This window comes from Coturnix japonica, chromosome 2, assembly GCF_054131305.1.
Source record: "Coturnix japonica strain WE chromosome 2, WE-NBRP24, whole genome shotgun sequence".
Classification (NCBI taxonomy): domain Eukaryota; kingdom Metazoa; phylum Chordata; class Aves; order Galliformes; family Phasianidae; genus Coturnix; species Coturnix japonica.
In genome coordinates, this window is record NC_140664.1 from 117897854 (window position 1) to 117920491 (window position 22638).

A 22638-nucleotide genomic window follows, 5' to 3' on the forward strand; every position below is an offset into this window, starting at 1 on the left:
AAAACTATTACATTACATAATTCAGTCTTTTGTACTCCTTTTACTCATTTCAAATTCCAGTTCCAAATTCCAGCTAAAAACAAGAGTTCAAAAGTCCATTTCTGTTCAACTTCAGAAGATAATTTTGAATAATGGGCTTTGTTGGGTACATTTCACATAATACTAAAACTCTTAGAAGCTTAATTTTTGAAGATTTTTCTGCTGTAAATAGTTTCTAGTATCATATTTGCATATCAAATGAAATTATACTTTGCATAACAATTAGCACTTTACCGCAATCACAAATTACCACATTAATATGCCAAAAGGCTTCCAGTCATTACTAGAAAGACACAAGCATGAAAGAAATACGAGCACTTGGAAAAGTAATGAAAGGTGTTGTTACATACTCCTCAGAAATGGTGAACAGGAACAAGAATTGTAGCTAGTCTTAATTGTCTTACATAATAACTACTCATTTCCCTACAAGAGTGCCTTTAAAATATATAGAGAGACTATATTTTTTCCTCATTAGGTGGGCTGATTTCCAACAGCACTGAGCACCTGCAAGTGTTCAGTATCTATAAAGATCAAGCTACAAGCACCCATGTTTGAAGAGACAAAGAAGAAAATGGATTTGGTTGCATTCTTTCTGCGTGAAGTTGACTGTCAGCGGTGCCTGAAGAAGAAAATAAACTTTGAATCAATGTGTGAGGAAACAGTAATTATGGCTGCTGAATCCATTAAAAATACGAGGGCTTTGTATTCTTGAATTTAAGAGTTTTAGCTAAAAAGTATCATAGGCAGCGTTAGAAGACAGCTCTTCTACTCGCCAAAAGAAATGCACTATATTTGGAAGATGAACCAATTGCTGCAAAAATGTCCCAACACTGCATCCTTTTCCATTCACTTCTGTAACAACCAGCCTTTCAGTTTTAGTGCAAGGAGAAATACTTCCAGAGGGAGTATTTCTCACCAGTACCAAGTCATTGGTGGCGGACAGAAGTTGTTTTGGTCACATAGCTTCATGTTATGAATGTGAGTAAGGATGGAACTCTTAAAACATACACAGAATTACCCAGAGATTCTCAGATAAGCCAAAGAAAGTCTGTGCTCTACACCTAGGAGTGGCAGCCTCGAGACATGACAAAGAATACCTACATAAGCATACACACCCAAGGGCTCTAGTGAAGGAAGCAACAGGCCAAGGCAGGCTCTGGCTGTATTTCCTCAGATTGGATCTCTCTGGATTGATGACATGTAACCACTTCTTCTTGGGCAGAGTATCCCATAAATGCATTTCAGATAAACACAGTCTTCTTTCTGAGCAGACTGGCAGAGCAACAAACTGCTGCTACCACATGAAAAACCTTGCTGGTGATAGTTTTATAGCATCGGTTGGAAGAATAGCTCACTGTTATATGATTTGTAAGGAAAATGTTAATCTGTAAGTTGATGACAGTACAAGCGTGTATACAAAAATCAGACCTTTTATTAGCATCAGATTTACTGCTGGATGAGCTTGCTATCTGATGTGGTTATGGCACAGCTACACCTGTGTGGCTTTTGTACAATGCCATAGGGAAATGAATACAAAATCATATTAACAGGTGAGTGGAAGTAGGTCTACTCAAACATAAAGTGCCATGAAACAGAAGAGCACTTATAGACGGTGCTAAATGAAAGAGTGTAATTTCTGCTCATAAATATCTGTGTAGAAAAAAAAAAGTGAATGCATTTTGAAATAAAGTCTCATTGGAAAAAGAACCCAAACCCCTTTGTTTGGAATGATGAGCTGGCTGACTGGGATGCCAGAGCATTTTGCACCTGTATGTCAGGCAGAATTTCTATACCAAAGAGCCTCTAACTATACAGGGCTCCCCTTCAAGAGAAGGATTATAGGAAATATGGAGCTGTAGCAAGATTAAAAGCAGACAGGGTGAAGACTTCTACACTTGTCTTTTATTCCTCTGCTTCTAGAGAGCTCAGTAGGTCCAAATGTATTTTGAGTAAGCCAGATTTTCTCTCTGCTTACCAAACCTCAAGAGCATTTTGTTATTACTGCAAACAACATTTAGACTTACAGAATTCCACAAAATCAGAATTCTCTATGCACAACAAAGGAATGCCATTAGCATCAACAATGGGAGACTAACCATCTTGTCCCTATTTAAAAGGGCTCTTGTGCTCACATATGCAGCAAAACGTTTATAAAACGTTTGATGTGCCAAAAATAAATAAATAAATAATCTACTCTCCTGTGCCTAATTGCCCCAAGGTATTGCAAATTTAAATAGTAAGTTAATCAAGCTTACTAAATAATACATAAGACCAGGCGCTGCTCTACTTCTCTATGCAGTTTCACTACAGGGACTACACCGCATATACAATATAAGAAGCTGTAGTGCGTAGCTCCTACATGGGAACATTCGCTTCCACAAAGGTGTGAATAGGATTAGGATTGTTCAGCCTGAAGAAGAGGAGGCTCAGGGGAGACCTTATAGCTCTCTATAACTTCCTGAAGGGAGGCTGTAGTGAGCTGGGGGTTGGCCTCTTCTCTCGTGTAATCAGTGATAGAACTAGAGGGAATGGTTTTAAGCTGTGGTAGGGGAGATTCAGGCTGGACATTAGGAAGTATTACTTCTCGGAAAGGGTGGTCAGGCACTGGAATGCACTGCCCAGGGAGGTGGTGGAGTCACCGACCATGGGAGTATTCAAGAAACGTTTGGATGTTGTGTTGAGGAATATGATTTAGCTGGGAAGTATTGGTGATGGTTGGACTAGATGATCTTCTAGGTCTTTTCCAACCTTGATAATTCTGTGATTCTGTGATCCTTCCCTGAAGGCATCACCCTGTGAGAAAGCAGCACTGGGGGAGCACCAAACCCCACTCACACCACAGCCCGAGCACGCCCACTCCTCCAGCACTCTACCAAGTGGAGGTGCAGCTGCTGAACGTTTTAAGAAGAAAAAAACCAACAGCGATAACAAAAAACCACCGGGCTTATAAGTAAAATTGCGATGGGAACCTTAATATATGTTGGCACCACAGCCACACCCCCAGCTGACCCCGCGCTGCACCACCCCCAACATGGCGGCGGGCCCGGGGGTGGAGAGCGGCTCCTCCCGGCATGCCTGGAGACGGGCGGGGCGGGGCGGGAGGATGCTGCGGCCGCGGGGCGAGGCGGCGGCGGGCGGAGGATGCGGCGGTGGCGGCGGGAGCGGCAGCATCATCAGGCGGAGGATCGGGCGGCCATGCGCTGCTGTGCGGGGCCCGGGCCGCGCGGCGGGGGCGCGCTGACCACGCTGCTGCTGACAGGTCGGTCACGGCGGCGGCTCGGCGCGGAGAGCGGGCGCGGGCCCGGCTGGAGTACGAGGCGGCGGCTACGGCTCCATCGGTCTCATTCCCCCCGTGGGTCGTGCGGTTGCGGTTCGCACCGTTGCGGTCTGCCCGCGCTGCACAGCCCGGGGAGGTTTGGCGCAGAGGCGTTGTGCGGTCGGGTGGCTCCGTGCCGGGAGCGGGGCCGCTGCCTCCCCGGGCTGGGCCGGGCGCTCGGTCCCCTCCTGCCCCGTGCACGGAGCGGCTTTTCACGTCCCGGCCCGCCTGTAGGAGCGCTTAGTGCTGCTGTGGCGGCACTGGGGCTGCAGAGCTTTCCCTTTCTCTCCCTCGTCGTGTAAATAACGTCTATCACGTCATGTTTCGGGCTCGCACCCGCAGGGTTCTGCAGAGTGAAAGGCTTCCAGCTGCTCCTGCTCACCCGCAGCCAGCAGTGCTGGCAGGGCTCTACTGCAGCCCCAGGGCAGCAAAATGTGCTGCTCGTTTGTTTCTCCAGGTTGTTTTGAGATGTGAGGTGTATCATCTGAAAAACAACGGTGTGTTTTATATCTTCTTGAATAACGTCTGAATAAACATCCAATACCTTGGCCGTACTTGTCATAGGGTGCTGACAGCAGGTGTGTCATGAGGCAGAGGAGGTATTACAGATGCAATTAGCACGTAAGCGGTAGCTGTTCAGTGTGAGGATAAAACTCTGAATCTCTTGGGTACAAGGTACCGCAAGATGCTGCTTTCTCCTAATGTGGAAATTCGTCCTGCCTCTCCTGTCTCCCTCTACAGAGCACAGCTGTGGCATAGCAACCAGGGGAAAACTATGGCAGTCCTGAGGTGAACTCTCTGTCAGCCAAGATAATAAGTCTAAAAAGGCTCTACTGAGATGAGCTTCTGGAAGCTGAATTGTGAGCTTAATCCAGGCTCACCAGGAAAGGAAGAAGTTTTGAGGACTTCTTTAGGGTTAACTTCTCCACTTCAGACTTTAAGTTCAAACTGCAGAATAGGTTGCTCGAGAGGAATACAGAAAAGGAAATGTGAACAGTATTGTTTTTGTCAGTGATACGTATATAGCCTTTTGTCTTCAGTAGGATAGGATTTTGCACTGTGTCTTTGGACTGAATTCAGCTACCACACAGACTCTTGCAGTTCAAATGGTATAAACTGTCCCAAGTGCTAGCTTGGTTTTTATTTTTTATTCTCGTATTCCCCTGTAAGCAAAAGAAGTAACATTGTTTTCATCATAGCATAAAAAATCTTCCTCTTCGTTTCTGTTAAGTAGATGCTGTAGTACTGCAGCACTGCTTAGGGGCAAAATATGCCTTACAGACAAAAACTGAACGTGGGAAGAGCCACAAAACCTGTGATTAGATTTGAGCTCTTTTACCAATAGAGATCAGGTTTTCCTGTTTCTCTTGTAGCACTTGACTACAGAAAAAACCTGACTTCTGTTTTCTGTGCTTGTCGAATATCTATGAATTATATACTCGGACTTTTTGAAGGAGGTACTTTGCTGCCAGAAGTCCAAGTTGTTGGTCACATTGTCTTGACTTCTTCCCTCCCCCATGGAACATTAACTCAAAATTCAGGGATTTCAAGAGATTTTAAGGGTTCAAAGAGTGATTCCAGAGTCTCACATGTGATCCCAAGTACTGCACTTAGATTGCAGGATCTGACTCTCAAACAGTAGCTGATGATCATCCACTGCTAAGAAAAAATGGGTCTTGACATTGTTGGAAGTGACAGTTAAGGTTAAGCTTTTCTAATACAAATTAGACAGTTCTTTACTGTGTCTTTTTCTCTGACAGTAGAAGTTGATGTGAGAAAAATACAGGTGCTCTACCATGCTAGAGTTTGGCAGGTCAGTGAATTGTCCCCGTGCTCTGCTTGTAAAGGATGAATGATTAGCAAGAAGTTAGTTGAATGAGGTGGCTATTTTGCTGTTGCCTTGTATTTCTTGAGTGAAATATCAGTTGTCTGTGCGCATGGTGATCCTGGAATCTGTTCTGAGTCAGTAATGGATCAGAAGATCAACTGAGTCATGTTGTTCTTTCCCTATGAACATGGTCAAAGTAAAGTAGGAGCTTACTGGTTCTCACTTCAAAAGCTGTGATTATGTAGTCACATGAAGCTGCCAGAAAGTCCTTTCCTGCCCTTCCATGGTGAGTCTTTTTCAGTACTTCCCTTCTGGGCACTAAATCACTTGTACAGTGCCACTGAATTGGGTCATCTGGCTAAGAACGAATCCACACACAAGCAAAAATTGTTCTTTGTAGTGTGTTTACTGTGCAGGATCAGTATGGGGTCATTTGAATTGGTGTGTGTGTGCTGTGTGGCCAAGATTGAGCTGGGATTCCCCTCCTTCAGCTGGGCTGCTAGGAAATGATGGTTTGAAAGCCCTGTGAAGTCACAGGCAATTGGAACAAAGATTCAGGGCTGAATCCCTGCTCTGTAAGGACAAATAAAGATTTCTTCCTCATACAGGGCTCTGAGTATCAGCTAGTCAAGATGATGCCTGTTAAGTCTTTGTACTGTTCTGGAGCAGATCTATAAATCAAATCTGTTGTCAGGAAGTATTTGCTTGGATAAATAATTGTAGAAGGGAAGAGTCATTCCATTAGTATGCTTTTCATTACAGAAGGGCATTACTTATGGGTAGTACAGTTTAGGAGATGTCTTAGAAATCCCAAAGCCAGACTACAAGAAGTTAGGAATTTATCTTCTAGATGTAAATTATAGTACGTAAAGAAAGTCCTATTTTTGTTCATGTTGTATTTATACTTGGTTAAGAGTTTTGTACAGAGCTCCAGACATTAGTCACCGTGATAAAACCTTCTCTTTAGAAGAGAGGTTGTTAACAATCAAACTGAGAAGAACAAACTTCTGAAGTAGACAAGAATATATAGTTTGCTGCCACTTTTGGACTCTTCTGGAGTAGATCTTGATGAGTTAACATAATGTCTTGGGATGAACATGCTTTCATTGCTGAATAACCAATATCTGTGACACTGCTGTTTTAGTACTGAAGAAGGAACTCAGGTCTGGTAACTGTTTAATTGTAATACCTAATAATAATACTGGTAAAAATAGGGCAACTTTCCATGTCCATCAGTTCATGACTGTAGCTACATTTGACAATTCCCTCCAGCGAAATAGTAGAGACTCTGCCTAAATGTTGTTACAATTAAAACACGAACAATCAAAATGTCTTTTTCATGCAGATTATTTTTAGTGGTTGTCTAAGCCATGAAGATGGGAAGTTAGACACAACCAAGAAGTGAGTAGGAATCACATCTTGAAATGTGCAGATGTTATGGTCATGAATGGATGGAACAGGTAGATAACCATTACCCACTGAACACAGATAATCATAGGAATGTTTATAGGGATGGAACTATTGAGAAGGGGGAAATGCAGGGTTTTGAGAGGTGAAGCTGGACTCTGCATTAGTAGTGGGAGAGACTGAGGAGAGATCTTTGCTGAGAAAGCAGTGGGGAGGACAGGGAGCAGTGCGGAATGGTGGGCAAATGTAGAGGGCAGTACAGCAGTGGGGGAGCTGAATTGGTCTGTGGTAGTCAAGCCCACTTTGGATTGTGATGTGGGCAGAACTTGCTGGGGACATTTTCTCTGGTTAACATTCTGCTGTTAAATATTCATATTTAAAACCTTCATGTAAGACCTATGCAAATACAATTAAGAAAGGAGGACCCGGTAGATCAAGACTCATGCATGGAGCTGTCGGTTGCTCCTGTGTGTGTCTTGGCAGCTGGTAACATGTAGCAAACTGAAGAGCCTGACCCCATTAACCTTGTACTCACACTGAGAAGAAGCTGATCACATTATCTCTGGAGTTTCTCTTCAATAAAAATGAGTATGAACCCCTGCACTCTGTAGCATAAGGCCTCTTTCGTTGTCCTTTAATCACATTCACAGATGTTCCCTGAGCTTTCTTCATGTTGTCACTGTGCCGCTTGAAGGCTCCGTGTAAATACCAGACACAGCATTTGAACGGTGATGGTATCTGTGTCAAACACAACAAGAAAATCTCCCTGCTCCTCCTATATGCACTTGTTTATGTAACGGCTGTTCTAAGCAGCAATCTACTGAAAGCTTCTGTTCAACCAGCTTCTGTCATTACCTGCCACATCTCCCTAGTTTCTGTCATCAGAGTTCAGGATCCTCAAATTGCATGCTCTGTAATGTAAGTATGGCATGCATTCTTTGTTCCTAGGTATGCATTTGCTTTTTATGCTATTGAAGAGCACATCAGCAATCACCTTAAACCTGCCAAACAGCTCTGTGTTCTGTGTAGAGCCTTGTCATTTCCAGTACTTATTAAACTCCCCGCCTTTGCTTTTATCTGCCAATTGTAGCAGTATATACATATATTCAGGTCATTTAAACATTCCAATAGCATAAGACCAGTGCCAGAACATTGTGAGACGTAACAGAAATTTGATATACCAAATGAATTATCCATCAGACCGGTTCTCTTGCTTGAGATTGCTGTTCCTTATAGTGAAAACTGTTGAATGGGCAGTATGTCCCATTTCACACCCGCCATTTAAAATCAAATAGATGGTGCTATATATATATGTATATAAAACACCACCTATATGTTCATGTACATATATATATAAACAGAATTTAGAAATACTACTGTACTGGAGTGGTTATTTCAGTACATATGGGGGTGTTGTTGCACTGTAACCTCTACTAAATGTAGGTATTTGTGGTAGATTAGCATTAACAAATGTCTCATCCATGTGTATAGATTCGATGTCTGTGTATCCTGACTGCTTGTTGAAGGTCTGTTGACCTCCTAAATGCGATGCGATGTCAGTAAGGTAATAGCTGCCTGGTGTAGCTACACCAGCAGAAGTTTCCTCTGTTTTTTAAGCTTCTAGTATAAATGATAGTTACATATTTAGAATGCACGTTTGTCAACAAAGATGTATCTGAGACAAAGTACTGCTACTTGTTTCCGACACAGCTATTTCTATATGCACCTTAAGATGTTAGTCTGATAACAGCTTCTGGCTGCAGTTTGTATTCCTGAAGTTTGTCAAAAGAAGCACTATTTATTAGGGCCATTCTCCCCTTCCTAGCATCTCACTTGCAGTTCCCTTTATCTGCGCTTTCAGTTGGCATGTAACTATACAAACAGCTGATGCATCATTCATCACAGAGGAAGGGGAACAAAAGAACAAGAAGCTGGAGGTGAAGAAGGAGCTTCTTGAGGCAGTTCTGCTGCAGCTGAAGCAGAGCTCTACAGCTGCTTTCACTCTCCTTTATGCTTTGCTCCTCACCACGTTTAAACCTCGTGCCTTCAGCTGTTCTGATTGGAACACTTCAGGCAGTTCTCTGGCTGTATGGGATGAAGATAACTACTTTTTGACTGGTTCTTTTCTCAGCATCAATTATTGGTTATGCTGCAGGGCAAGATGTTGTTGATGTCCTATGAGGACAGGCTGAGGGAGTTGGGTTTGTTCAGCTTAGAGAAGAGAAGGTTGCGGGGTGACCTCATTGCAGCCTTTCGATACCTGAAGGGAACTTACACCAAGGAGGGGAGTAAACTCTTCGAAAGGGCTGACAATAGCAGGACTAGGGGAAATGGTTTTAAGTTAAAAGAGGGAAGATTTAGGTTGGATGTTAGGGGGAAGTTCTTCACTAGGAGAGTGGTTAGGCCCTGGAACAGGCTGCCCAGGGAGGTTGTGGATGCCCCGTCCTTGGAGGTGTTCAAGACCAGGTTGGACGGGGCCCTGGGCAACCTGATCTAGTAAAGGTGTATGTTTGGTGGCCCTGCCAGGCAGGGGGGTTGGAACTACATGATCCTTGAGGTCCCTTCCAACCCGGGTCATTCTGTGATTCTGAGATTCATTCTGTGATTCTGTGTTCAGTCACATGTGCCAGTATCTTCATTTAAACAAATCTGTGCTCTTGGTTATGTTACTTTCCCTGTTTTGGTCCTAATATATTATGCTGGTGAAAGTAACTTTCAGCATGTCTTAGTCTGTAAATGAGATTTTACCAGTGCAAATATATTTATCACAGAATGTGCCTCATTGTGTTTCCTACCAGCGTAATCATGTCCACAGAAGCTTCTACAGATGCTTAAGGATTTAGTGCACATTTATTGCAGTTATTTGGAGAATGAATGTAAAAATGTGATCATTGGGAATAATATTATATACTGATAAATATTTGTGTCAAACACCATCGTTTTGCTACCTCAGATTCCTAAGGTCTGACTAAATACAAAGCCAGGTGGAGAAGATCCCATCTGATATTTAATTTCTGGAAGTCTGTTGATTTGACTAATTTTTTGTTTGTTTGTTTGTTTTATTCTGAAAAGCTTTTTTGTTAAGCTCTGCTGATGGCAGTAATGGAACAGTTAACTGGAAGACTAAGCAAGCCAACAGTTATATTATCAGCAGAATAAAGGCTGTTGAGAAGAATGGTGAGTTTAGGTCATAAATTTAAACCCCGTGTTGGTTCAGTCAAATATGCTTTTAATATTACTCTTGCTTTTTCAGTCATGTCCTTGTTTTAGGAATAAGGTGCTATTTCAAGGTAAGTAATCTGGAAGATTTTGCATTTCTTCAGTCTTTGAAGCATTTGTAGACCTGTGTGTCTATGTGAGTTCTCCCCAACTTTTCCTGTTGCAGCTGGAGCTTTGCTTGAAATAATGGCTGTGTGTACACCTAATATTGCGTATTATTGCTGCTGTTTGCTTGGAAATATCTCTGTCGTTTGCTTAATACAGTAACTTCTCGGAAACAATTAAAAAGAATCCCTGTGTACACATACCTAAAAAAACTATTTTATAGTAGGTATATGTAGGTATACATAGAATGACTGTAGCTATGGTATACTAGCTGGAAAGGGCCTGTTGTTGATGTATTAACTTCCCATCCAGGTAGGCAGTCTAAATTGGCCCCTAAATCAAGGTATTTTTAGGATTTCTGCTAAAAAGGCAATGGGGGAAAGAGCTCAATGAAATTTACAAAGGAAGTGTGTGGTTATTTATTTATTCTTCCCCTGAAAATCATCAATATCCAGACTGTAACAAACGTGGTGAATCTTCTGACATTTCTGTGGGCTAGAGACACCTGTATCCGATGTACAAGCTCTGTAGGTGGCTGTTAACAGCTTCTGGACTGGAGGCTGATAAAATCCTACCTGATTTCCTGGCTGTGCCTGTGCTCAAGATCTCCACAAGAAGAACAGCTGGGGCAGTTTCCCTACATGGTTCAAAGAAGACGATGTACATTTTCCAACCTTTCATTCCCAATTTATCTACTATCTTTTTTCCTCATCTTCAGAACTTCTGACCTTTCTGTGTAGATCTGAGGGATTGAGAAAGAAGAAAGAAGAACAATAACAATGCTGTTGTGAAAGCTAGTACTGTCTATTTTATTTATTTATTTATTTATTTTCCTGTTAGAGAACTGTTGTGATCCCACATAGTGAAAAAAAAATTGATTTCTCTTCTGTAGTTTTATTGAATTCATTCAGAATCCTCAAAATTTGCCCAGCCAACACATGCTCGGCAGTTTCTGTATGAGATAAGCATCTAGAGATTGCTTTGTGTGTTCAAGCTTCATCCCTGGCTCACTTAGGATGATTACACATTCCTCTTCAGTCTCAGGCAATCTTAAGAAATTAATTGTGGGTTTTAAAAGCCTCTGGAGAAAATAGCATTTCACATGTTTCATTATTGGAGAGCTGTGATTACTGTTGTAAGCTGAAGACACATCAGGTCCCTTCTGATTCTGAACGAAGTTCACTGGGGAAAGAAAGGTGAGCTTCCCTGACAGACAGGGAGGGCAAGAACTTTGTAATTCTTAACCTCCAGAGTCATGTCATTACGCTGTGTCTGTCACTGTAAGATGTATTTATTTTTTTCCTTCAAAGAACCATTATTTTCATGCCTATATCAGTGATCCTAGTGAGAAGCCTTAGTTGTATGTTTACCTTAGCAGGAGAGAATGTCTCATTGCTAGGGATGTGTGAGTGTTTAGTGGTGGCAATAGATTTCTCAGCAGCTATAAGAAATAGATTGTTCAGATCAGCAACTTCTATAACTTCTGGTTCTGTTAACTTCGTTCTTTTCTAAACCTATAATTTATAGAGAAGATATACATTGTTTTTTCTCTGTTCTTCCTGTTTGAAACTGATCTTCACTGAAGAGTCCAAGAACCAGAATTGGGAAAAAAAAAATAAATATATATATATATATATATATAGAGAGAGAGAGAGAGAGAGAGAGAGAGAGAGAGAGAGAGAGAGATTTAACATATTTTCAACCAGCCACTGTATTTTTCTCAGCTTTTCTGCTCTGTGAAGAATCTCACAGGGACCCTTCCAGCTTTTGTTGAAGATATTTTGAAGGCATTTAAGGTTTTCTTGCTCTATTTATGGCTTATTCACAGAAGCAAACGCAGAAGTGCTTGGGATCATTAATTTTGCAAATCAAAACTTAATACTTAAGTCTAAATAACTAAAATTACGATAGCTGGTTTATCAACAAAAAATTTATTATGAACTAAATTTAAATTCCAAGGTCTAATTTAATTATTTTCTTTAAGATAAAATCTTACTGCCAATCCTATTCAGTACTGCCGCAAAAGGAACTTCTAAAACTGAGAAAGAACAACTTCAATAAGCAGATCATTACACAGATAAATAAGGGATCATGAGCATGGCTGATAATTTTCCAACCAGTTTTGGATAAATTAGTAGGAAAACAGCTGGTTTTTACTTCAAGCTAGGCATCTAACGCTTCCTAACAGTAAAACGATCCTGACATCGATCTTTAGAATTCATTATTTATGGTGTCTTACTGAGGCAGTGATGTTTAATGGAAATTTTCTAGCTGCGGAATTTGATCAACAGTGTATCGAGAGGTTGAGATGATTAAATTCCAGATATCAGTTTGTATGCAACTAAATGTAGAGCTCTACAGTACAGATGTTTTCTCTCCTCTTGGCTGTACCGAGTGGAGATCTAGAGAGAGCACTGAGGAATCCAGGACATGATTCATCTCATTTTACAAGAGAAATCAAATTAATCAACCCCTCGAAGCGTCTGTTTCTCTTCACTGACTATAAAAGGAGCCTGGCTGACTCAGTGGTGGATGTTGTTTCTGTAGGCATCTAAAATTAGGTGAGATAGATTCCACAAGGAGTACGTGGTACGAGGGGTGGAATGTCTGTGATTAATTCCTAATTAGTAGTGATTCTTTTAAGTGGATCTCAAATGAGAAGATTGGCATAATGATGAGTCTGAGGAAATTTTAGCAGGTTTAGAAAATTGAGCTTGATACGAACTTCTGGCATTTCTTGCTCATTAACCCAAGCGTTGAAATTAGCTCTTTTATCTACTAGGAGCTGTGAGTTTGTTTCGGCAACTCCAAAATCTCTTTGAGGATTGCTCTTCCATAATGCGGTATTGCCACGCTGTATGGCCTCCAGACGTAACTTCTCCTAAAGTTTCTTTCAATTAGCAAGCAAGGCAGGCACTGCGTATCTCTGTGTATGTGGCTTATCTTTATTTACCACTTGTGTAATGCTCATTTAATGTACAAAATTTATCACAGTGATTGATTCTTGCAGGTCAGTGACTTGAATAATAACATGAATACAGGATACAACCTAAAATCAGTCCTGTTAAAATACAGTGAGATATCTGTTAGATCAGTATTCTCCATCTACCCTTGAAATTGGAACTTGCCAATCAGGTGCATTTTATACATTTCATGTGTCATTTCTAGTTTATTAAAATATACCTAAGTAGGTATACTTTCATCATCTGAGTTTGTAATTGCACATAAACAGCATATTGTTCTAAAATGAGTTTCCTTCAGTTTTTTAGCTTTAAATCCTGTAAGATGTGGCTTTGGTTTTTTGTTTGCTTATTTGCAGTCGGTGTCACCTGATTGACCTATAATTACTAATGCCATTTTCCATACAAGCGTAACATCTTCAGGTATGAGCTCTCTAAACAGATGTTTGTATGTAGGATATTTGACCCTTCTGGTGCAAGAAAGTCTGACTGTAAGGACTTGTATAAATCCTTATCTGAAGCGAATTGCTTTGCTTTGCTCCTTTCTGCCCCAGAACTGAAAAATCTGCCATTTTTGTTTAGAGAGGAATGTGTGCCATTTATTGCAAAGATTCCTCTGAATTCCTCGTATTCCTTACTTGTATAACATTAAGGAAATGTGATTGTATCACTCGTTTAATGTGCTTTTATTTATGTAATATTTCAAATAAACCAGCTATAAAAATTACAGTGGGCTCCCTCTGTTTTTTTCCTTGTAATAAAAATCAATAGGTTGTGCTACTTACAAAATCCTAATGCCGCCAGTTTTGCTTATTACAACTTTGGAAGGGATCTTGTGGGGGAAAGGGAGAATTTGCTCTGCATTCTGTTCTTAAATCCATGCAACCTTTTAAAAAACTTATTAACAGGTATCTAATACTTGTTGCTTTCCTTTTCCCAGATGCCCACGTTGCTATTGAAATGCATGCGGTATGATCTAGAGCATGTCTCATTTTTGCTTTTTTCTGTCTCTTATCTTCCCTTCTGCTTTTCAGTGTACACGATTCTGTCTAAGGTGCACTCTGATCGGAATGTATACCCTTCTGCTGGAGTTCTTTTTGTTCATGTTTTGGAGAGAGAGTACTTTAAGGGGGAATTTCCTCCTTACCCAAAGCCTGGTATGGGATGCTATGATCTTCCACATTATGTAAAAATGTTGAGAAAAGTGTTTTAAAGATTTAGATATATTTAATGTATGTTGCAGTGAAGTGTATCATGTGCAAAGGATAGGTTTTGTTTTTATTGCAATACCTTCACATGTTTTCTATTTTGTTATCAATTGTGAAACGATGCATGTACCCATGTTCTGAAAAATGAGCTTAATTTGAAAAGGCATTATAACATACACTGTATATCAGAGGTTAGGAAATATTCATTTTCTTTGCTTTCCCATGAAATACCAATTGGTGGAAGCGTAATAATCTTATGATCAAAATGCCTTTTATCTGATCAGTAGCATGGAGGCCCTTGACGAAGGGGCATTTTCATGTAGATAGCAACTCTGAGGCAAAAGATGAAGGTAAAGATGGGACTATGCAATGATTTTCTTTATTGAAAACAAAACCATTTTTTTAATTCAAACTGAGTTCTATATTTAGGCAGAGTTTAATGTTATTAGGCAGTTAGATTGCAGAGAGAGAGCTGTTATTTCTTGTCTATGTTGTTTTGACACACATCTAAGTTAAAGCCAAAGGACTGATCAATGACAGGGCGGAATATGAATAAACAAGCTTAGGAAAGGAGAAAGAGAGAACATCTTGTCCTACATCAACGAAAGGGAATGAATATATGCATAAGTTTTGTAATTACTGTTATTTTTTTTTAACAAAGTACAAACACAAGCTCTATTCCTATTTAAAAGAAATAAAAGGAGAAAAAGATTGGGCATTACTGGTTATGGGTTGATGGATTGACTTTCAAATCCCCACAGTCTGTGCCATTCTCCTGCAGCATTAGCGTGATTTCAGATAGCCTGAAATTTCTGACTGCCAGACAGGCTGTGATCATATCAGAAACTGGCTGTAAGACCAAAGCCTACTCTGTTTGCATGGTACCTATATTGATATCTGCCACTAAGGCTGTACTGTGCCACTGATATGACAGCGGCAAACCAGAATGTATCACCAAAGCTTTTGAGATTTTATTCCCCAAATCGTTTGTGATGCTGGAACTTCTATTACTGTGTCAGTAGATCACCGTGACAGCCCAAAGGAGCTGAGAGAAAGCTCGCACTGCATCTTGGTGCTGGGTTAGTGTGGCCTTCCTACAGTTCAGATCCTCTTACCCACAGCCAAATGTGGAAGAGCTGGCCTTAAAGCTAGTCACCATTTGGCAGCTCTTTGTATGTGTCCCTCAGATGAAGGTGATACTTCTCCTTCCTTCACAGGGCTTGTTTTCTTCTCTCAGTGGCAGTCTGCTGTCACCTTCAATTGCCACCATCTGACAATCTCTGCAGATGCCACCTCTTGGCTGAACTTGAGGGCATCAGTGTACATGTGTGCACACAGATGCACAATGGGTCTGCACGGCTCTGTGCCACTGAGGGTCTGCAGGTCCCCAGCCATGGCTGACTTCATCTGCAAGAGCTAAAATAAGCAGTTGAAACCAGCCATTTGGAAGAGTACCAGTAGGAACCATAAAAATTTGCTCTTGCAGTTTGATTTTAGGGGGTTTCAGAGATTGCATCAGAACTATGGGCTTCTGTAGCCACCTGTGGATGCATTTTGCTGGCGTGTTTCTTCCTCTTTTTGAATTAATTTATTATCTTAAAAAGAATAAATAAATCTACTGTCAGTCTGTTTGTGCTGAAGGTTTTTACTTCTAGATAACAGAAGCTTTCAAGCATCAGTGGTTACACGGCCGCACTTTGTGCTAAGCCCTTCCAGGCACATTCTGTCTCTGGAGTCATTGTTAAAGTAAAATGAATATTAAAAAGTAACTAAGAGACCTTTTTTCATAGAATCACCAGGCTTGGAAAAGATCTCTAAGATCCAGTGCAACCATCCACCTATCACCAGTATTTCCCACTCAACCATGTCCCTGAATACAACATCTAAGATTTTCTTGAGCTGTTCCAGGGATGGTGGCTCTGTCCTCCATCTGCGCAGCCCATTCCAGTGCCTGACCGCTCTTTTGGAGAAGCTGTTCTTCCTAATGTCCAGCCTGATTTTCCTCTGGTGTGACTTGAGGCCATTCCCTCTAGTCCTATTGCTGGTTACATGGGAGATGAGGCTGCTTTCAGGCAGCTGTAGAGAGCAATGAGTTCTCCCGAGTCTCCTCCAGACTGAACAACCCAGCTCCCTCAGCCACTCCCCCATCAGAATTGTGCTCCAGACCCCTCAAGAACCCCATTGCCCTTCTCTGAATGCACTCCAGGGCCTCCATGTGTTTCTGGTAGTGAGAGACCCAAATCTGAACACGATACTTGGGATGTGGCCTCACCAGCACTGAGTACAGAGGTAGAATTTTGGGAGTTAAAGGACTGAGACCTTTGTGCTTTTGTCAGTAGGGAGGTTAGATGATTTGATCCCACGTGAAACTGAAAAATCTGACCCAGTAGCTCTGAGCTAGCCGAAAGTCTAGGAAGTACAGGAGCGTTCATCTTTGTAGCTGGTTATGTTTTTAGATATGAATTTCTTGATGCTTACAAGTATTGAGCAAGAAACCAAATACTTCTGATGTATTAAAGATTAGCAATTTTTTTTTCTCTCTTTGAACGTGTTTGGAAGACATAGATGGAAGTCAGAATAAGATTTTTCTAATTGAAATATCAAAATCAATGCATATCACATTTTGTTGTAAATATTCTAATATTCCTTTTCCTATCTAGGTGAAATAAGCAATGATCCCATAACATTTAATACCAACTTAATGGGTTACCCTGACCGACCTGGATGGCTCCGCTATATACAAAGGACACCATATAGTGATGGAGTGCTGTATGGTTCACCAACTGTGGAAAATGTGGGCAAACCAACCGTCATTGAGGTATTTTCTTGTTTGTCAACAGGTATTGCCTCTTAGTTTTTGAAAACAAAATGGAAATAGCTTATAAATGACTGTACTCCTTCAGATATTTGAGTTCTGAACTTTGTAGCATTCTACCCTAAATATGGGCCAGACTGGGCAATACTGTGTTCAATCAGTAAACAGGTTTTAATATATATTTTGTTAAATTAAATTCTTTTTCATTGCATAATCTCTGGTTTTTTATTCGTATTTATCAACGGATTTTATTTTAATTAGCAGTTTCATGTACCTAATTTGGTTCTTATAGTTGTGGTGATGACAGAACCCCCTACTTTAGTTTTGACAGTCAACTATCCAAATGTTTGAAAGCATCAGTTATTCACTGAGCAGGAACTGAAAGGGAAAAAGGGTTATACTTTGTCATGTATATTGTGGCAGAATGAGTGAGACACCACACAGTTCACAGTGCCAAGGAAAATCTAATTAACTGGCTTCAGCCATTTTGCTTCTTCAACTGTACTTTTGTCTTAAGCATTTGATGAGATTTTTTTTCTCTAAATTGTGTTTGATCTACTTGTCATCCTCAAGAATGACAACTCCAAAAGTTAAGTTATATGGCAGATAATTTTACTCGTGCTTAATTCACTTTTGATTTCAGCGTGACTAATCACATCTGCAAAATTAATCATGTATGAAAGCACTTGCAGACTCCAGTTAGCTTTCTGTAGAGGAAGCCATTTTAAATATCCTTTTTTTTTAAAAATCCTTTTAAAAATGGCTAGTGCTTTTACATTCTAGAGTCTAAATCAAGACCTACACTGCATGAACGAGCACAAGCCTTTATGTGAACTTCCCAACATACAGATTTCTTCGTTGTGGACCTATGTTTAATTGTGGCTTTTGAATTAATTCCATACTATGAGATGAGGGCAGGTTGCATTTTTTCTGCTTCTAGTAGAAAAGCTTCCTACTACCATCTGAGCATCTCAGAGAAGCAGTTTCATATCCTTGGCCTGAATCTTAACTTTTACCATACCATAACACCTGAGGTGATGTCGTGGGTTGGTGAATCAGTTGGACCAGACCTCATAATTAGAAGGAACTGACATTATGCTTATTCAAAACTACCTGTGTTACAATGCTTATGAATCCATTCATGCGGTAAAATCTCACTGAGACTAGGGCTAAAACTAAATCCTATTTCTGAAGATTGCAATTGCTTGGCTTCCAATAATCTTTTATTCATATCTCTAGTTAGTTCAGATCCCTAAGAGCCATCAATAAATGTAGATCGCTGTACTGCGGGTGTGGGTTGGAATGGTAAATGAAGAAACCCATCTTTGCTTATGGTTCTTTCTACATCAAAGGTAACAGGAAAGAATGTATGTGTATAGCATAAAACTGTTATCTGGAACAAAATATATCACCTTTGGATATATCCCATTGATAACTGTATTGTCTATGGACTGATAGGGGAAATTCTGGTGTCCTGACTTAAAGGCAGTACTGTATCAAACAAGAAAAAAAAAACACATTTAGAAGATAAGCATTTTTAAGTTACTCATTTTCACTGTTTCCTTTACCTAATCTTTGTATTTCCATCATCATTTTGTAATCATTTATTTTTTTATTCTAGATCACTGCATATAACAGGCGTACTTTTGAGACAGCAAGACATAATTTGATCATTAATATAATGTCAGCAGAAGGTATGTACAGAAAGTAGCTTGTTGAGGTTTTAATTGAATGATCAAAAGAATCTTTTGGACCCTGTTTTTTTTAAGATAACAACGTACAGTTGTCTGGACTTCAGAGCAAATGTAGGAGTACAAAAGGGATGTAAGACAGGTTTTCTTCTTTTGATTCAATTTTTTATATACATTATTTCAGTAAGGTAAAGCTATGTCATGGTATTTTCAAGTATTTTGTGTTTTCAGCACAGCAGGACTTTCTACAGCAATCCTGCAGTTGAAACTGTGTACTAAGATTTTCTGGTAGCAAGGTAACAGTTTTGATCCCAACGTTAGCACGAATGTGACTTTATTTAATGAAGTTTCAGGAGCTGAGAATCTTTTCCTCTAGTCCCTTCTTCTATCTCACAGTAACTTCATGAATTACTCGTGCTTTTCAGCTTCAGTAATAACTAATGGTACTAATTGTTATTGAAACAAATGTAATCATTTTAGTTTCAAAGTGGGCTACTTTAAATACAAGATTTTTGTAAAGGCTTATCAATCTTAAAGAGGTCTTGAATTAATCATTGCTTTAAATTATTTGTTATAAAGCCAAACTCTTTCTTTTTCGTACAACTAGATTTTCCATTACCATATCAAGCGGAATTCTTCATAAGGAATATGAATGTAGAAGAGATGTTAGCAAGTGAAGTTCTTGGAGACTTTCTTGGAGCAGTGAAAAATGTATGGCAGCCAGAACGTTTGAATGCTATAAACATTACTTCAGCACTAGACAGGGGAGGGAGAGTTCCGCTTCCTATTAATGACATGAAGGAGGGGTAAGCACACGTGTCAGTCGGGTAGATTTGCTTTACTCTTCTTTTCTTACTAAAAGGCTTAGTACTTTATTCAGGTTCTCTAGAAACTTTGAAATTGCTGTTTTATGTTTTGGAAATCCAGGTTGGGGTTAGATATGGAAAGTTTACTTATGTTCCAAGCCCCCATTATACCATGGATTTATCATGCTATTTGCAAGTAACAGTTCCTGTCCATTGATTTTCACAGTCCAATAAATACTAATAAAGTCCACTAGTTACAAAATAGTAGTAAACATTCTGATTTTGAAATTCTAATCTTAATATTGAGAAACTATTTAGTATGGCTTTTGAGTATTTAATAGTTCCCAATTTACAAAATAAAAGTTTTTGAAACAGAATGGTATGGAGTATAGGATACAAAGTCACTCCAGTTTCTGACAGGATAAAGGGAAGTGGCTTTAAACTGAAAGAGCGTGGATTTAAGTTAGATGTTAGGAAGAAATTTTTTACTTACAACTGGTGTGGCACTGGAATGGTTTGCCCAGAGAGTTTTTGGATACCTCATCTCTGGAAGCAGTCAAGGTCAGGTTGGGTGGGACCCCGGGCAGCCTGTTCTAGTGAGGACAACCCTACTTGTGGCAGGGGATTGGAATAGGATGGTCTTTAAGGTCCCCTCCAAGCTAAGCCATTCCACGAGCATTTAGTGTTTAACAGTGTCATGTGTAGCTATAGTCTTTCTTACTGAAATCCATGATCCCTTATTATGTGCTTCAGGAACACTGGACAGATGAAAGGTATAAGCTTGAGGTGTATGAGGAGTTAAGATACTTGATTGTAAACTGCAGGAAAGCATTATTTCCAGGTGCAATTCATAACCATGCATTCTATTCTGAAATACGATAGTTTATTTATAAAATAATGAGGATCCAGTCTTTCCAAAATACTGGTTGTGGCAGTGCATTTCCCTGGCAAAATTAAAGGTTTCATTTGATATATACTGTTATTTATTAAAAGATATTTTCAATGAAGTAATATATAAGAAAGGATCTGTCACTCATCTCTTCCTGCAGCGTGTACGTTATGGTTGGTGCAGATGTTCCATTCTCGTCATGCTTACGGGAAGTGGAAAACCCACAGAATCAACTGAGATGCAGTCAAGAAATGGAGCCTTCAATAACTTGCGACAAAAAGTTTCGTACTCAATTCCATATTGATTGGTGTAAAATCTCTCTGGTGAGTTGTTTTTTTAGTGCATAAAAATGATATTCGTTGAAGTACAATATTTCATTCTAGACATCATCTAGGTAAGAATTTTGCCAGCTTGGCCAGACCACTGTGTTGAATTCCACTTAATTGTGACTGATTGATGTTCTTCATTTAGTGGCAACTCTTAATGTTGTGAAAAGATTCTGCTGTGTGGGCAGAACACTTAGAATTCAGCCACAATGAAACAACCATTTTTGTTTTTGCTAATAGCAATTTATATCAATGACCTAAGAACTGTAGACTTACAGAGCTAACAGTAATGCAGATTATTTAGACAGTTCATAAATCGTGTGCCCATACAGCCAGTTACACCTGCTTTCCTACAAGGTATATAAAGATGCATTGCTGCATTTTTGGTTTTTCCAAATATTGAGTCTGCAGCACCGAGTAGTTAAATAATATTTCTGTGCTGTCAAAATAACTTTCCGATTTGCCTAAGCGTATTTCATGTTAAAAAGATGTGAATTAGAGAATAGTCTTGGCTGATGAGATCAAAACAAACAGGAACTCTCTTCCTGAGGTCAGATGAGCACAAGAAGAACAATGACAGAAAACAGGTCTGTTTTCCATTCAAGGATTATAATCCACAAAGAGGTTTTTATTGTTATTTTTTCCTTATTTTTGGTAAGGAAAACCAAGAACTGGTCAGTATCCAAAGATGACTTTGCAGATAGTTTTGAACAAAGATGGTGAAGGTGCATAAAATAAAATGGGGAGCAACATTCAGATGTTACTCAAGAGGAAACTGAAAAGGAGATGTGGAAGGATTGTGTACAATATAAACAAAAACTGTTGAGGATGAGAAATGTTATCCACTCACAAAGTCCATTAGATAGCCTCCAACACTTCCCTTCTGTATACTGTGAATTAGGAAAGCTGTTTGAAAGCTGGAAAATGATGCTTGTTTTCAAAAGAATATTCAGATTACTTACTGCTTATTGGCTTTCTGTTGAGAAATTGCAAAAGGTTTGTGTACGCAGAAATACTTTGGCAACACCTGAAAAACAGAAGGCAATCAGCCTTTAACAGGAGCAAACTATGTCAAGTTTTTTATTTCCTTTTACAAGACAGAAGTAGAACACAGGTGCAGCAGCAGATGTAATTTCTTTTTGACAATGTTTTTTGGCACCATCCTATAAGTAAGCTGGCCTAGATGAAACTGTTATGGACTTAGTGGAGAACTGGTTGGATAGCCATAATTACAGCAGAAGTACTAATAATTCCCTGCCATTCTCCATTAATATGATGGGTGATGGAATGTGCTTATTAAATTAGGCTAGCAGGCCTTACAAAATTGAAAGAAACTGCATGTACATGGAAGGACAGGGTAGAATTCAGGAAGACAGTGAGGCAGCAGAGCAATAGCCTCAGAAACAATAATGAAGTTCTTTTCAAAGGGAGGAGCAGAGGAATAGTACAGTAATGCACAAAGAATCACTTCTGCAAGTGCAGAATGAAGAGCGAGTGGTTAGGTCTACTTCTCCAGGAAAAAGGTGTGACAGCAGCGATGGCTTATAAACCAATCATGAAGTAACACTGTCCTGCTGTCTTGAGAAAAGCAGAGGTCACCTTGGGTGTGTAAAAGGAACAGACTCCCTATGAGAAGCATAATTTTCTACAGCACATAATTGCATGACCTGCTTAAACTTGGCACTTGGCACTTGTTTTGGCAGTGTGCCCTAATAACTGAATTTAGACAGTCATAGGGGTGTTTACTGCTGCCAATAGCATTGTTTCTGCAGTCTACAACATGGTGCCTCAAAGAGGAAATAGAGCCAAGCCTTCCTCAGATCATAGTCTGCTTTTCCTGAGGCAAGACAAGGGGCAAGCAGTCCTCTGAGATCTGTGGACTGGGAAAGTTGAGCTCCATTTCCCATAACCATAACCTTGACCAGTGAGTAAAAATAAAACCACTGCATCCTCTTCCTCCCACTGTATGAACTCACTTGGGCAATTAACGCCTACATCAAAGAGTTAGTGGTTCCCATATTCTGAAAAG

At 40.0% G+C, this 22638-nt stretch overlaps 1 protein-coding gene across 6 annotated transcripts in view; it reads left to right on the forward strand.

Moving 5' to 3' along the window:
- Positions 1-2985: 2985 nt before the first annotated feature.
- Positions 2986-22638, forward strand: part of SGCE (sarcoglycan epsilon) — a 29024-nt gene continuing 9371 nt past the window's right edge. For 3 of the 6 annotated variants that reach the window (XM_015853545.3, XM_015853547.3, XM_015853546.3), the window contains exons 1-7: positions 2986-3298; positions 9663-9767; positions 13909-14031; positions 16743-16900; positions 18519-18591; positions 19196-19394; positions 20444-20606. In XM_015853545.3, coding sequence (XP_015709031.2) covers positions 3001-3298; positions 9663-9767; positions 13909-14031; positions 16743-16900; positions 18519-18591; positions 19196-19394; positions 20444-20606 — 1119 coding nt within the window. In that variant the 5' untranslated portion in view covers positions 2986-3000. The remainder of the gene's footprint in view (positions 3299-9662; positions 9768-13908; positions 14032-16742; positions 16901-18518; positions 18592-19195; positions 19395-20443; positions 20607-22638) is intronic. The other 3 variants (XM_015853548.3, XM_085538616.1, XM_015853551.3) reach the window with 1 other exon arrangement.